General features: G+C 36.3%; 1 protein-coding gene across 1 annotated transcript in view; it reads left to right on the top strand.

Moving 5' to 3' along the window:
- LOC138378802 (zinc finger protein 91-like) overlaps nt 1-17,535 on the top strand; it is a 333,199-nt gene that overhangs the window by 288,876 nt on the left and 26,788 nt on the right. Inside the window, exon 4 of the mRNA XM_069464147.1 lies at nt 12,026-12,049. Coding sequence (XP_069320248.1) covers nt 12,026-12,049 — 24 coding nt within the window. The remainder of the gene's footprint in view (nt 1-12,025; nt 12,050-17,535) is intronic.

Genomic DNA, 17,535 nt, shown 5'->3' with positions numbered 1-17,535 from the left:
TTTGTTAGCCATTCTTATATCTTCTTTTGAGAAGTTTCTATTCATGTCAATTGCCCACTTTTTGATAGGGTTGTTTGATTTTTTCTTACTGATTTTCCTGAGTTCTAAATAGATTCTTGTTATCAGTCCTTTATCTGATGTGTAGTATGCAAAAATTATTTTCCATTCTGTAGGTGGTCTGTTTATTCTCGTGACTGTTTCTTTGACTGTGCAGAAGCTTTTTAATTTAATCATGTCCCATTCATTAATTTTTGTTGCTGCTGTGATTGCCTTGGGGGTCTTCTTCATAAATTCTTTACCTAGGCCAATGTCTGTAAGAGTCTTTCCTACATTTTCTTCTACAATTCTGATTGTATCACGCCTAAGGTTTAAGTCTGTTATCCACCGTGATTTGATTTTTGGGAGAGGTGAAAGCTGTGGGTCCTGTTTCAGTCTTCTACAAGTGGCTAACCAATTCTCCCAGCACCATTTATTGAATAGGGATTCTTGTCCCCAGAGTATATTCTTTCCTGCTTTGTCAAAAATTAGGTGACTATATGAGGATGGTTCTATATTTGGATTTTCTGTTGTGTTCCACTGGTCTGTGTCCCTGTACTTGTGCCAGTACCAGGCTGTTTTAAGAACCACGGCCTTGTAGTATAGTTTGAGGTCTGGCAAATTAATACCTCCCATTTTGTTTTTGTTGCTTAAAATTGCTTTTGCTATACGGGGTCTTCTCTGGTTCCATACAAAGTGTATAATTATTTTCTCTATGTCTGTGAAGAATGATGCTGGTAATTTAATAGGGATTGCATTGAATCTGTAGATCACTTTAGGTAGTATAGACATTTTAACAATGTTGATTCTTCCGATCCACGAGCATGGTATATATTTCCCTCTATTTGCAATTTCTGCTATTTCTTTTCTCAGTGTTTCATAGTTTTCCTTATAGAGGTCCTTTACCTCTTTAGTTAGGTATATACCTAGATATTTTATTTTCTTTGTTGCTATTTTGAAGGGTATTGAGTCTTTAATTTGGTTTTCTGATTGACTGTTACTGGCATATATAAATGCCTCTGATTTGTGTATATTAATTTTGTAGCCAGAGACTTTGCTATATTCGTTAGTCAATTCCAGGAGTCTCATGGTTGAATCCTGGGGGTTTTGCAGATAAAGCATCATATCATCAGCAAAAAGTGAGAGTTTGATTACTTCCTTCCCTATTTGGGCTCCCTTGATTTTGCTCTCTTGCCTGATAGCTCTCGCAAGGACTTCCAATACTATGTTGAAAAGTAATGGGCACAGTGGGCAGCCCTGTCTGGTTCCAGTTCTAAGTGGGAGTGCTTCCAATTTTTCCCCATTCAGAATGATGTTGGCTATGGGTTTGTCATATATGGCTCATATCATTTTTAGGTAGGTTCCATCTACGCCTATTTTGTTAAGCGTTTTTATCATAAAAGGGTGTTGAATTTTGTCAAATGCTTTTTCTGCATCTAATTAGAGTATCATATGGTTTTTGTTTTTGTTTCTATTTATGTGGTGAATTACATTTATAGATTTACGTATGTTGAACCACCCTTGCATCTCTGGGATGAAGTCCACTTGGTGATGGTGGATTATTTTTTTGAAAAGTACTTGGATTAGATTTCCTAGTATTTCATTGAAAATTTTTGCATCTATATTCATGAGAGAAATTGGTCTGTAGTTCTCTATTTTTGTTGCGTCCTTTCCTGGTTTTGATATCAATGTTATATTGGCTTGGTAGAACGTGTTGGGGAGAATTCCATCCTTCTCAATATTGGAGAATAGTTTATGTAGGATGGACACCAGTTCTTCTTTGTATGTATGGTAAAATTCAGGTGTGAACCCATCTGGACCAGGGCTTTTCTTTTTGGGAAGGTTTTTTATTGCTGTCTCGATTTCAGTTCTTGATATTGTTCTGTTCAGGTACTCTATTTCTTCCTGGTTGAGCCTGGGAAGACTATGTGTTTCTAAAAATTTGTCCATTTCCTCCGCATTCTCCAGTTTGTGTGAATAAAGATTTTTATAGAATTCATAGATGATATCTTGTATCACTGTGGCATAGGTTGTGATTTCTCCTTTCATGTCCCTAATGGAGTTTATTAGAGATTTTACTTTTTGCTCTTGGTTAGTCTAGCCAGAGGTGTGTCTATTTTGTTTATCTTTTCAAAGAACCAACTTTTTGTTTTATTAATTTCCCTTATAGTTTCTTTGTTGTCCTTTTCATTTAATTCTGATTTGATCTTAGTAATTTCTCGCCTTCTGCTGGGTTTGGGTCATTCTGTTCTTCTTTCTCCAGCTCTTTGAGTCTATTCGTTAGGTTGTCTATTTGCAGGTTGTCTGTCTTTTTGATATAGGCATTTATGGATATGAATTTTCCTCTCAGGACTGCTTTAGCTGCGTCCCATCGATTTTGATAAGTTGTATCTCCATTGTCATTTAATTCAAAGAAACTTTTGATTTCCATCTTGATTTCTTCCTTTATAGAATAATTATTCAGGAGAAAGTTATTTAGCTTTCATGACTTTGAGTAAGAGTGAGGGTTTCTGTTTGGGTTCATTGTTACATTTATTCTGCTATGATCTGAGAAGATGCATGGTATAATTTCTATTTTTTTGAATTTTTTAAGACATGCTTTATGCCCTAGGATATGGTCAATCTTAGAGAATGTCCCATGAGCTGATGATAAGTATATATATTCTGTGGACTTTGGGTAGAATGTCCTATAGATGTCAGCCATGCCCATTTGTTCTAGCATTCTATTTAGGTCCATTATGTCTTTGTTTATTTTCTGTTTAGAGGATCTGTCCTGTACTGTCAGTGGGGTGTTAAAGTCTCCAGCTATTACAGTATTGTTATCTATCATTTGGTTGAGATCTAGTAGGGTTTGCTTTATGAATCTAGGTGCACCTAGGTTGGGTGCATATATATTGAGTATAGTCATGGCTTCTTGTTGAATTGTGCCCTTGACCAGTATGTAGTAGCCATCTTTGTCTTTTATTATTTTTTTTGGTTTGAAAGCTAAGTTATTGGAAATTAAGATTGCCACACGAGCTTTCTTTTGGTTACCGTTTGCTCGAAATACCGATTTCCATCCTTTTATTTTCAGTGTAAATGTATCTTTGCAGGTTAGGTGGGTTTCTTGAAGACAACAGATACTTGGATTGTGTTTTTTTATCCATTGGGCCAGTCCATGTCTCTTGAGCGGGGAATTCAAGCCATTCACATTTATTGAGAAAACTGATAAGTGAGTTGGTTTTTTGTTCAACTTGTTGGGTAGAACTTCATTGCGATGTTTTCTCTCCTGAGCCATTGTGGTATCTGGAATTTGATCTTTAGGTCTTAAGTAGTTTTACATTTGTGGATCTTTCTTGTGGTGATCCGTGTGTAACTCTCTTTTGAGTACTTCTTGGAGGGCTGGTCTTGTCTTGGTGAATTCCCTCAACCTTTGTTTATCTGAGAATGTCTTAATTTCTCCTTCGTATAGAAAACTTAGCTTAGCTGGGTACAAGATTCTAGGCTGGGCATTATTCTGTTTCAGAAGCGTGAAAATGGGGCCCCAACCACTTCTTGCTTCTAAGGTTTAAGCTGAGAAATCTGGCGTAATTCTGATGGGTTTTCCTTTGTAAGTTACTTGTTTCTTTCTCCTTACAGCTCGGAGAAGGGACTCTTTAGTGGATATTTTGGTCAGCCTGATGACTACGTGGCGTGGTGTTTTCCTATTTGCTATGAATCTCCCAGGGGTCCTTTGAGCTTCTTGAATCTGTATGTCTAGAGTATTGGCAAGGCCTGGAAAATTTTCCTCGATTATGTCTTCAAATAGCTTGTCCAACCCTTGCTTATTGTCTTCTTCACCCTCAGGAATGCCAATAACTCTCAAGTTAGGTTTCTTCACATAATCCCACATTTCCTGAAGACTCAGATCATTTCTCTTACTTCTTTGATCTATCTCTGTGACTGACTTATATAGTTGGAAAGAGTTATCTTCAATTTCTGAGATTCTTTCCTCTGTTTGATCTACCTTGCTCTTGAGACATTCCACAGTGCTTTGTAGCTCTCTGAGTGAATTCTTCATTTCTAGGAGTTCAGTTTGGTTTTTCTTCAATATTTCAATTTCTTTAGTGAATTTTTATTCCAAATCCTGTATTTTTTTGTGGTTTCTTTGTGTTGATTATCCATTGATTCTTGTATATTATTCAGCTTGTTTATAATCCATAATTGGAATTCTTCCTGTGACATGTTGGTCTTTTGAGTCTGGTTTGTGTCAAATGGTTGAGAGCTGGTATTTCTCTTTGGGGGTGAGCTTTCCGTTTGATTCTTTGTGCTCCCTGTGTTTTTTCGCTGGGCCCTTCCCATCTAGATTTATCGTTGGATCTTTTCTTAAAGATTTCGTCTGGTTAACAGCACTCTTTGTACTCTGTTCTTAGGCTGTGAAGCAGTCTAGGTATATTGCTTCCTTTGTCAAGAGGGGGAGACAGTTGTATATTTTTTAGAGTTTTTTGTATTTCAGTTGGGGGACTGCTTCTGGTGGGTGCAACTCTAGAGGATTGGAGTGATCCAAGACTGCTTTGGTGAGTTAGGACACTGTGTTGTGGTCTTTCAGAAGACAGGCAGGGTCCACACTAGTAGTAGACCGAAATTCTCTTTGTTTGTTTGTTTCCCTTTGGTTCTTCCTCTATAGCGGTGGTTTCTGTCTCTATCCTCAGGAAAGATACTAGCTATGGGGAGTGGACGGTGCCCTCGCTCGCTCAGCGCCCCAGTTGCTGCAGCTCCCATGGGCAAAAGTCTGCCTTGGCCCAATGTCCCCAGGGACCAGGCTCCACACTCTCGCTTCTGGAGAAGTATTCAGTGTTTACACATGAGCGGGGCCCCTATATAAGGTCTGTGGACCAGGGGAGGGGGTCATCCAGGGAGCCTCTTGTCACCCTATTGCTCCGCAGTGACTTGGCTGTGGGCCCCAAGATGGCGATTGCATGCCCACAGATCACCGGCATTGGAGGTGACTACTCAGGTTCTGGTATGTACCAGAGCCAGGGGCCTGGCCCATTCCAAACCTCACCGTGGCTTCCCAGTTAGAAGGCAAAAAGAGAGAAGAAAGAAAAAAAAAGAAAAGAAGAGAAAAGAAAGAAAAGAAAGAGAAAAGAAAAAGAGAAGAGAAAAAAAAGAAAAAAGAGAAAAAACAAACAAACAAACAAACAACACAAAAAACCTAACCAAAAACCCCAAAAACACAAACACAAAAGAACACAAACAAAAGTACACAGAACCACACCACATCTCTAAATGAAAAGATACACAAATCTGAAGTATATAGTTCGGCGACTCAATGATTGTGTTTTTACGCCTTAGCTCAGCTCTGCCCCTTCATGCCTGCTCGGTTGGGTCCCGAGCGGCGACTCAATGTTTTTTTGTTTGTTTGTTTGTTTGTTTTTTTATATCTTAGCGCAGCTCCGCCCCTTCACGCTGAGCACGGCCCCGGCGGAGATTCCCCCAGGGTCCAAGTTGTTCACCCTTTATTGTCTCCTGCCCAGTGTACCCATGCATATCCCGCACTCCCGGCGTGGGCCCAGAGACCAGCGGAGAGCGCCGGGCAGAGAGAGCCGCTCAGCACCTTATGGCTCCCGAGCGGTTCCGCCTTTGCTTTCAAGATGGCACCTGCAGCGCTCCGGGGTGGGAGGGGGACTGGCTCCCCGGCAGGCAGTGACCGCCACTGCTGGGGGGCTGGCAAGCAAAGCCACCGGGGGCCACCGGCTGGAGAACTGCCGAAAAAAGCAGCACAGAGGCACAACGCAATTTGCTGATTGAGGATCCTTCGTGCCCCTCCCCCCTGGCGCAGGTCCGTCCCTCCTTGCCAAGGGCTGTCTCAGCCGAGACTTCCCAGCTTCCAAGCTATTCTCCCAAAAAAGTCTCCTGTCTGCAATGCCCCACGTCTCCCTCAGTGCTTCTGCTCTGGCTTGCGGGAGGTCTCCAAACAATTGGGATTGGAGGTCAGTGAGGAGAGCAAGCCGCTTTCCCAGAAGGCTGCCCCCGCCCCACCTGGGAGCGTGTGGCAGCCGACCCGTGCTCCGCTGGCTACTGTCTGTTCCGCATTCCTCAGAGTTTCGCGATCCTAATTTTTGTTCACCTCAGACCTCACTCGCTCTGTTTGTCCCACGTTGATTTTCCGTGGATTCACACTGCTGTTCCTGTGTGGGAGCGGTCCTCTAGCATTGTGGCAGGTCTGGATCAACGACTTCCTCACCGGAGCGCAGATCCAGGCAGTCACCACCACTCCACCATCTTCCCAGCCATATATCGCAGAAGCTTTTTAATTTGATCAGATCCCATTTGTTTATTTTTGTTGTTGCTGTGATTGCTTTGGGGCTCTTTTTTATAAATTCTTAGCCTAGGACAACGTCTAAAAGAGTCTTCCCCACATTTTCTTCCAGAATTCTTAAGGTTTCATGCCTTAGGTTTAAGGCTGTTATCCAACGTGAGTTCATTTTTGCGAGACATGAGAGTTGAGGATCCAGTTTCAATCTTCTGCATGTGGACATTCGGTTTTCCCAGCACCACTTATTGAATAGAGATTATCTTCCCTAATATATATTATTGTCTGCTTTGTTGAAGATTAGATGACATTGTGACGATGATTTTATATCTGGGATCACTGTACTATTCCAAAGGTGTATCTCTCTGTTCTTGTGCCAGTACCATATTGTGTTGGTTACTTTAGCCTCATAGTAAAGATTGAAGTCTTGCAGACAGATCCCTCCCAATTTTTGTTTTTGCTTAAGATTTTTTTGGCTTTAGGAGGTCTTCTCTGGTTCCAGACTAAGCATAGAATTATGTTTTCTAAATATGTAAAAATGATGGTGAAATTTTGATAGGCATTGCATTAATTCTACAGATCACTTTAGGTAGAATGGACATTTAACAATAATGATTCAACCAATCCATTAGTATGATAGGGATTTCCATTTGTGCAGATCTTGTACAATTTCTTTTCTCAGTATTTTGTAGTTCTCCCTATAAATATCTCTCACCTCTTTCCTTAAATACATTTCTAAATATTTAAATTTCTTTGATGCTGTTTTCAAAGGTGTTGTGTCTTTCATTTGATTTTCAACTTGACTGTTATTGGCATATATGAATGCCACTGATTTGTGTGCATTAATTTTGTATCCTGAGACTTCACTGAATCTGTTTATCAATTCCAGGAGTCTCTTGGCTGAGTGAGGTCTTGGGCTTTTCTAGATATAATAGTATATTATCAGCAAAGAGTGAGAGTTTGAGACCTTCTGGCCCATTTGGACACCCTTAATTCCCTTCTCTTCTCTGATTGTTCTGGCAAGGACTTCCAGTACTATGTTGAATAGAAGGGGAGATAGTGAGCATTCTTGTCTGGTTCCAGTTCTAAGTGGGAATGCTTTCAGTTTTTCCCCATTCAATATGATATTGCCTGTGGATTTGTCATATATGGCCTTAATAATTTTAAGGAATGTTCCATCTATGACTATTTTGTTGAGGGTTTTTATCATGAAAGTGTACTGGATTTTATCAAATGCTTTTTCTGTATGTATTCAGAGAATCATATGGTTGCTGTTCTTGCTTTTATTTATACAGTGAATTACATTTATACATTTGTGTATATTGAACCAGCCTTGCATTTCTGGGATAAAGCCCACCTGGTCCTGGTGAATTATTTTCTTGATGTGCTATTGAATTCAGATTGTAAAAATTTTGTTTATACTTTTTGCATGTGTATTCATGAGGGATATTGGTCTGTAGTTTTCTTTTTTTGCTACATCCTTTCCTGGATTTGGTGTCAAGGTGATATTGGCTTTGTAGAATGAGTTGGAGAGGATACCATCCTTCTCAATGTTGTCGAATAATTTCTACAGTATATGTATGAGCTCTTTTTGTACGTCTGTTAAAATTCGGATGTGAATCCATCTTGTCTGGACCTTTTTGGGGGGGAAGATTTTTTTTGTTGCTCCAATTTCTATGCTTGATATTGGTCTTTTCAGGCATTCTATTTCCTTCTGATTGAGCTTAGGGAGGTTGTGTGTTTCCAAGGATTTGTCCATTTCATTCACATTGTGTAGCTTTTGGGCATATAGATTTTTCTAGTATTCAAAGATAATTTTTTGTATTTCCATTATGTCTGTAGTGACCTCTCCTTTTTCATTTCTGATTGAGTTTATTGAAGTCCTTTCCTTTCTAGTTCTTGTCAATCTAGCAAGAGGGCTATCAATTTTGTTTATCTTTTCTAAAAACCAGCTTTTTGTTTTATTGATCTTCTGTATAGTTTTTTTATTCTCAATTTCATTTAGTTCTGCTCTAATCTTAGTTATTTTCTTTCTTCTGCTAGGTTTACAATTAATTTTCTCTTCCTTTTCCAGTTCCTTCAGAAAATTTATTAGTTTGATGATCAGCTTTCTGACTTTTGGATGTGAGCATTTAATGCTATTAGTTTTCCTCTCAGGAATGCTTTTTGCTGTATCGCACAGGTCTTGATAGCTTATGTCCCCATTATCATTGAATTCAAAGAATTTTTTATCTCCATCTAAACGTATGCCTTCACCCAGCAGTCATTAGGCAATAGATTTTAGTTTCTGTGATTTTGTGAAGTGGTGAGCATTTCTGTTGTAAATGATCTCTAGTTTTATACCACTGTGATCTGAGAAGATACATGGTAAAATCTCTGTTTTTTAAAATTTGTTGAGGTCTGATTTGTGGCCTAGGATGTGGTCTATTTTGGAGAAAGTTCCATGAGTTGAGAAGAAAGTATATTTGGCTTTATTTGGGTGGAATGTTCTGTAGATGTCGGTTAGACCCATCTGTTCTAGAGCTCTGTTTAAGTCCATTATTTCTTTGCTCATTTTTTGTTTGGAGGATCTGTCCATTTCAGACAGTGGGGTGTCAAAATCCCCCACTACTACGTCATTACCGTCTATCATACTATTGCTATATCATGGAAATATACTTTCTTCTTGCCAACTATATACAGCATTTGCCAAAACTTTGTGATCTCCACAACTTTATATCTCTAACATGCAATTTCTATGCATAGTAACTAAATGAAATTCCTACTTTTTGCCCTTAGTGTCACTTTCCAGAAGGTCCTAAAAACCCTCCTAACTTTTCCTTGATTGAGGACTTCTGTTTCTCCATTTCTCCAACCTTCCTCATTGTTGAAGATTGATCACATTTCAAACATTTAAAACAATCAATCCATATTCAAAAAATCAAAATTAATATAAAAATTGTGACAGGAAAAGTATTAAATTTTAAATAAATACAGAATATCCGACTGTACACTTAAACAAAAAATGTCATTCAATAATTTAATAACCATAGGTTAATGGGCAACCTTAAATTAATTTAGGTTACCATGTTATACATTTTAAGTGGACATTCAGTATAGTGGCATCAAGTGCATTCACATTACTTTATAATGATCAACACTATCCATCTATGAAACAACTTTTACTTCCCCTAACTGAAGCTCTGTAACTATTGAACATTCTTCCCTGCCCAGCTCTTAGCAACCACCATTTTTCTTTCTGTCTCTATAAATGTGGTTGCTCCAGGAACATCACATAATGAAATCATACATTATTTGTTTTCTTCTGATTGAGTTATTTCACCTCTAATAATGTCCTCAAGTTCATCCATGTTATATCATGTGTAAGAATGCCCTTCATTTTTAAAGGTGAATAATACTTCATTGGATGTATGCAGCCCATTTTGTTTATTCATTCTTTCAGCTGTGGCCATTGTGTTGCTTCTAGTGGCTTCAGCTGTATATTTGAGTATCGATTTAATGCAGTGTTTGATAACAGATGTTAGATATTTTATTTCAATGAGATGAACATATATAGCACAAAATATAGCAATTTCAAATAATCATCTGTTTAAACATGCAAGAGAGGTTTATGTGTTTTCAGAGAGTAAATTCAACAACTGAAATGTCTTTTCAGCTTAGGAAATACAAGTTCTTATTGGGTTATTTTTACTTGTGGTTAAGTAGTTTTTAAAATTTGATATCATTATCTCTTGACATTTCAATGGATATAGATGATACTTTTATTTTTTATTTTTAGGTGAAATAATTTTAAAAAATAAGATCAGTTTTGTATGGATCTAATTGCTCATCATGCTTTAGCATTTAGACTAATCTGAAGATTAACTAAATTTGTCAAATAAAATGAGTTGAAGGTAATTATATTTCTCTCAGATGTGATGTTCAATTATTTGCCTTATTAAAATCATAGCCAATATTTACATATTAGAGTAGTGACATAATTTGCCACTAATTAAAGAATTTATAAATCTACAATAATGATTACCTGGGAAAATTCCTTAAGATATATCCATGGATAAATATGTGGTTAAGATTTAAAGAAATTAAATTATCATACAAATAGAATATCTGCAATGTTATTTAAAGGAGAATTGAACCTGAAAATTGACTAGTGTAAGAGTGAGAAAATTTGGTACCCTGGGGAACAAATATTTTCTTTTTTTGTTTTTCTTCATTATGGCTTCAGAAAGTGGGAGAATTTTAAAATATGTTTTCTTCTGTTTTCAGATTCTCTTGTTTAAAAGGGTGATAAAATTGTGACATCTTTACTTTATATTACATTGATCTTTTTTGCAATGTTAGTAGTAGGCACATATATGTTCCATTTTTTCTCATCAGGAACTCATTGATTAATCATAGAACATCTAGAACACTGTCTATAATATCCTATTCTGCACTTTTCTGATCCCTGTTCACAAAACTTAATATTAAAACTGTATATCTTTTACCCAGGATTCTTAAATAATTAATCAATCTGTTCTGTCAAAAATAAAATAGTAACAGCAAAATCATTTATTTGACAGAATTTACAGTTTATTACAAGAGTTTTAGCTCAATGACTTTGTCAAAAAGCATGTTTTATTTCTTCATATTATGGAATGGATAATAGACAGAATGTTATTATCCATTCTAAAATATATACAGTGGTATAATTGTGGATTTTCTGAATTTCAAACTTCATAAGCAAATTATTAAATATTAGTGGATTGAGTTGGATTATCATGACTTACTCATGAAGATAAAAATCATGATGTCTTCATGAGCTGAATGTCCTCTCTGTGCAACATCTTCTTATTGTCCCTCTTGGGGTAGAAAAGAAATCTTCTAGCGTGGCTGTGTTGGATTCTCTCATATCAGAGGCTAGGATGTACTATTGAGGGGTGTGTCCAATTTTTCTTTTTTCCTAAATATACTCTTTTATTAAATAGCCAGAGTTGTATAAATCTGATGCTTTGGATACCAAAGATATTTAATTTTCACAGACATTTTATAGATTCCTGGAATTTCAGTATACTTCCTGCGTGCTTTCAGAAAGCTGTGATTTATTAAATCAAGAGACAATTATTTAGAAACAAAAATAAAATGTAAATAGATGATCTTGTAAAGGGATGATGTTGAAAAATACATTAAGAAGTGAAGTAATGTCATTCTGGCCTTACTTGTCTGTAGATTTGTAGGAAGGGAACATTAAACATGGTCATATTGAGAGACCAGCTCTTGTCAAAGACAGTAGTTAAAATGAAATATAACCATGGTAGAATCCAGCTACCTTTTCTTTTATTGAACTAAAGTCAAAAAAATTACTGCTACATTGTAAGTATCAATATTTTTCCATCCATGTAATGTAATTGCATTTTATTTTTATATTTTATATCTTGGCATCTGTGTAATAAAGTCAGTGCCACAGCAAAAACATAAAAAGCACATTGCATTCATTTTGCCAGGCACTTTGGAGTTTGATTTTATTTGGGGCTGTAGCTCATTAATTTGCTATTGCTTGTTCTTGTTTTTTTTTTTTTTTTTTTAATATATACAGCCTGCCATCCTTGGATCGCGGTCCACTCTTTTATAAGTTCTGTGACCTCTGGTTTCTCTAATAGGAAATACAAATCTTAGATCTACAACTGTAAACATGACATTTTAAAAAATGTCTCATGAAATTGAAGATGGGAAAAGTTGTTTGCCCTTGACAAAACATGAGCTATTGTAATTGCTTGATCCAGGTAAGTTCCAGTTGTCATTTTGTTTATTAGAAGGTAAGCTCTCTGTAGATTTTAGTACACTTCTGCCTTTGGATCTTGAATCTAAGCAAAGTGGCAAATCCTATTCTGATTAGATTTTTTAGTATTGATCATATGTGTGCAGTCTGTATTTAAAGTCAAGTTGTCTCATTTCCTGTGAAAAACCCCAGGCTCTTAAAAAGAAGAAGAAGACTGAAAGAAAAATGAAATAAAAATTTTAGATCCCTAAAATACAGTAACCAAAATTTAATAGAAAACTTTCATTGCAGTTCAACTCAATATCGAAATGGAAACAAGAGATGGAAAAGTCTGTGAATTTAAGGATAGATAATGATCAGGGTTTCCTCGGGGACAGTCTCTATTGTCTTAAATTTTTGTATGAGTCATACATTTCTATATCTTTGTAGGACACAAAATTTCAGTTTAAAACTGCACATCTCAAATAACATAAGGTGGCAACTGTGGAAATCAACTCCACCAACACTCTCAGTTTGCTGCCATCTGTGGCTTGCACGCTATACTTCTTTTTCTTTATTTATTAATTTTTCTCAACTAGTTCTGTAAACTCTGTATTCTTTATTATGTATGATCTGTGAACTTTCTGCCTGGTTAGTTAGTGGTCACTTATTGATTGAAAATGATTTTCTTAAATACCTGAAACCCACAAATTTCTCAGTCTTTGCTGAGGGTTTCTGTATGAGTGTTAGGCACATGTGTATTTTATTTTATTTTATTTTCAATTTCAGAATATTATGGGAGTACATTCATTTTGGTTACATATAATGGCTTTGACTCTCCCAAGCCAGAACTACAAGTGTGCCCTTCCCCCATACAGTGTGCTCCACAACCATTAGTTGTGAGTTTACTCAACACCATCACCCTCCTTTCACCTAACTGGCACCCAATGAATATTACTTCCATGTGAGCACCTTAGTGTTGATCTGTTAGTACCAATTTGATGGTGAGTACATGTGGTGCTTGTTTTTCCATTCTTGTGATACTTCACTTTGAAGGAGGGTCTCCAGCTCTATTCAGGATAATATAAGAGGTGCAAGATCATCATTTTTTTTTTGTAGTTGAGTAGCAATCCATGGTATACATATATCAAATTTCATTAATCCACTCATGTGTTGATGAGCACTTGGGTTGTTTCCACAACTTTGTGATTGTGAATTGTGCTGCCATAAACATTCCAGTGCATGTGTCTTCATTATAGAATGTCTTTTTTTTTTTCCTTTGGGTAGATGCCTAGTAGTGGGATTGCTGGATGAAATCGTATTTCTATTTTTAGTTCTTAGAGCTATCTCCAAATTACTTTCCACAGGGGGTGTACTAATTTGCAGTCCCAAGAGCAGTGTAAGAGTGTTCCTATCTCTCCACATCCACACCAGCATTAGTTGTTTTGGGACTTCTGGCAATAAAGGGAATTGAGTCTAAAAGGTAAAGGAACATTTGAGAACATTTCCCCAAAGAGAAAATGTCAAGAAAATGAATTTATCAAAAATAACCAAATAGAAATCCTGGAGTTTAGAAATATAATAATCTAAAATTAAAAAAATACTGTAGCACCTCGACAGTAGTTTTCAACTGGCACAAGAAAGATTAACTGATGCCGAAGACAAATGGGCTAAAATGAAATAGATGAACTATAACCAGTGGTGGAGAGGTTGTGGAGAAACTAGAGCCCTTATGCATTTCTGATGGGAATGTAAGTTGGTGTAGCTCCATTGGAAGACAGTGTGGTGTTCACCAAAAGGTTTAATGTTCAGTTATCATATGATGTAGCAATTGCACTTCTAGGTATATGAAAAAGAATAAATATCCAAAACTTGTACACCAATGTTCATAGCAGCATTGTTCTTAACAGCCAAAAATTGAAAATGAGCCAAATGTCCATTGACTTATGAGCAAATCAATAAAATGTGATACATCCATTAAAAAAGATAGATCAATAGTAACCATCCAATCTAAAAAGAAAATTAAAACATGCAAAAACTAAGGAAAAAAGCTTTAAGGTCCTGTGGAGGGTCTTCTGGAACAATAATAAGATAATTTTTATGCGTTAAACTCTGATGGTGAGAAAATAGTGCAGTGCAGAAAACATTTTAACAAATACTGACTGAAAACTTACTGAATAACCGACCTTCACTGAAAAATCTAAGACTGAAACAAGGAATGTGGTCTTTCTCTGAAGCAGATGTGAACCATCATAGGCTGAGAAATGGTTTCTGAAAATAGCAAGTCCTAATTTCTGAACCCTGTGACACTTACCTTATAGAGTAAAGTCTTTGAAGATGTTATTAAATTAAAGATCTTGAGGTGAGATTACCATGGATTATGGGCACGGTCCCTAAATACCATTACCTCTTGCGTTACAAGAGGGATGTTTAGTTATGTCAGAAATCACTCCCAGCTCTCCCCCACTATCTCTTATGTGGGTTGTTTGGCTGATTCTGGAAACTAAATTGATACCAGGCAGATTAACAAGAGAAAATCATATAAATGTTATTAGTTTTGCACATACATGGGGATCTTCACAAGAAAATGTTCTTGGAGGAAGTGGCCAAAGCAAGATCCTTTTATTCTTTTTAGACAAAGAATGATAAATTTGAGAAGAAATGACAGGGCAAAGAAACTCTGGCAAGGGAAAATACATTTCTAGGTGAGTCACTAGGAGATGTATGTGAGGGTGTAAAAACAGTAGAAGACAATGGTTACTTCATTAAGGATATTTTTTCAGGTTTATTGCTGCCCTCAAGTCCCAGTCTCTGATGATAAGAGCTATTTTCTCAGGGTGTTATATGGATGGTACCACTTTTTGACTTGCGGCATGAAGGAAGTGTTAAACTGATAGCCCTTTCCAAAACAACAATTTCTCCATATTTTCATCTCAAAATAATCATTATGCCAATTTGGCATATTTTTTGGATGGCATGTCCTTTACTCCTGAAAATGTAAAGGAAATTTTGAGTTAGACAAAAGAGAAGGTGATGTGACCACAGAGGCAGAGATTGGAGTGATGCAGGCAAAAGGAGAGGGACTCTGACAGTCATCAGTGCAGGAACAGGTAAGACCTGATTCTTCTCTAGATCTTCTGGAGGGAGCACAGCCACGCTGACACCTTTATTTCAACCTTGAGATACTAGTTGTGCACTTCTGATGCCAGACCCATGAGAAAACAAATTTCTGTGTTTTAAATCCTGACATTGTGGCAATTTGTTTTAGCATACATAGGAAAGCAATATATAAATTTTGAGAATCACTGAGGCAGTCTGACACTCATTATGAATGATTTTGAAGAAGAAAAAGAAAAAATAATGATAAGGAGGAAGATCAAGAGGAGGAAGAGGAGGATGCAGGCATTCTATACAGTAAAGACAAAGGGGTCAACTCATCAAGATGAGATAACAATTGTAAATATGGATTCACCTAGTATGTCTTTCAAGAAATTTGCCAGTTTCCTCTAAGATATTAAATTCATGGCCCTAGATTCATTTGTAGTGTTCTTTATTATCCTTTTAATCTCAATGTGATAATTTGTGATGTCTCTCATTGTTCAGGGGATAGCTTGGCTAAAGTTGTATGAATTTATTGATCTTTCCAAATAACCAGTTTTTATTTTTCAGATTTTTTCAAATGCTTTCATGTTTTCAATGTCATTGATTTGTATTTTTTTTTTAATGACTAACTCTGGTACCCTGGGTAGAGTGCAGTGCTATCATCCCAGCTCACTACAACCTCAAACTCCTGGGCTCAAGCAATTCTCTTACTTCAACCTCCCAAGTAGCTGGGACTACAAGTGCATACCACTGGCTGATTTTTCTATTTTAATAGAGATGGTGTTTTGCTCTTTCTCAGCCTGGTCTCAAACACCTGAGCTCAAGCCATCCAGCTGTCCTGGCCTTCCAGAGTGGTAGTAATACAGGAATGAGGCACTATGCCTGGCTGATTTCTTTTTTTTTTATTTAAATATAACTTTTCTTCTACTTGCTTTATACTTAAATTGTTCTACTTCCTCTATTTTCCTAAGGTGGAAAATCAGTTTATTGATTTCAGATTTTCTTTACAAACAGATGAATTTAATGCTATAAATTTCCATCCCTTCTTCTTTCTCTGTGTTACTACAAAATTAGATAATCGGTGTGAATATTTAGCTCAATTTTTTTAAAGATCCCTCTTGAGATTTCTGCTTTGGTCCATGAATTTTTGAGGATTGTGTTGACAGGTACACAAAAAGATGCTCAATTTCACTAATTATCAAGAAAATGCAAACTGAGCCACAATGGGTTATTATCTCACACACATTGGAATGACTGTTATCAGAAAGAAGAAATATAATATAAGTTGGGAAGTATATGGAGAAAAGAGAACCCTTAAACAATGTTGGTGGAAAGGCAAATGGTATAGCCACTATGAAATCACTATGCAGGTTTCTCAAAAAATTAAAAATTGGACTACTCTATGATACAGGATTCCTACTTTTGGGTACATATCAGAAAGAAATGAAATCAGTATGACAAGGGAATATCTGCAGTCCCATTTCTTTATACCATTTTTCAAAATAGTCAAGATATGAAATAACCTATATGTGGATTGACGGAGGAATGGATAGAGAAAATGTGGTACAGATATACAATGAGATATTCAGCCTCAAAAAGAAGGAAAATCTTCCATTTGTGACAATGTAGATTAACCTAGAAGACATTATGGTAAATTAAATAAGCCAGACACAGGAAGATAAATACTGCCTGATCTCACTTATATGTGGAAATATAAAATGTCAAACATGTAGAAACAGATGGTAGACTTGTGGCTTCTACGAGCTGGAGAAAGGGTGAAATGAGATGTTAGTGAACTGATACAAAGTTTCAGTTATGTAAGTTAAGTTCTAAACAACAAAATGTGTATAGATAGCAATATTGTATTGTATGCTTATCAGTTGCTAAGAAGAAAAATCGTAAATGTCATAAGAACAAAAATATTGTATCAATGTAAGTGATTGATGTGTTAATCAGGTATATTTGGGTGAATATTTCACAATGTCTATGTACATCAAATTATCAAGTTGTATAAGTGAAATACATATGATTTTACTTCTAAATTATGCCTCAATAATATTGGGGAAAAGTGTTGTTTATTCCTTAATATTTGGGGATTCTTTCTCTATCTTTATGTTGTTGATTTCTACTTTGATTCCATTATAGTCAAAACATAGTGTGATATCTACTTTTATAAATGTTATGGTATGCTTTATAGCACAATATAAGAAGTTTCAAGATATTTCTTCTCATGTTTTTGTAATGTATCCTTAGAAGATAATAGTTTTTTTTTTTTTTTCATTTTGAAACATGTCAGAATTCTGGAGGTAATTGGACTATATATGAGGTATTTAACTGATGACTGATGTGCCCTTATTCTGATTCTAGATTTTTAGTTAACTTTTTC

This window comes from Eulemur rufifrons, chromosome 30 (genome assembly GCF_041146395.1).
Source record: "Eulemur rufifrons isolate Redbay chromosome 30, OSU_ERuf_1, whole genome shotgun sequence".
Taxonomy (NCBI): Eukaryota; Metazoa; Chordata; class Mammalia; order Primates; family Lemuridae; genus Eulemur; species Eulemur rufifrons.
This window is presented reverse-complemented; position numbering and strand designations above follow the sequence as displayed.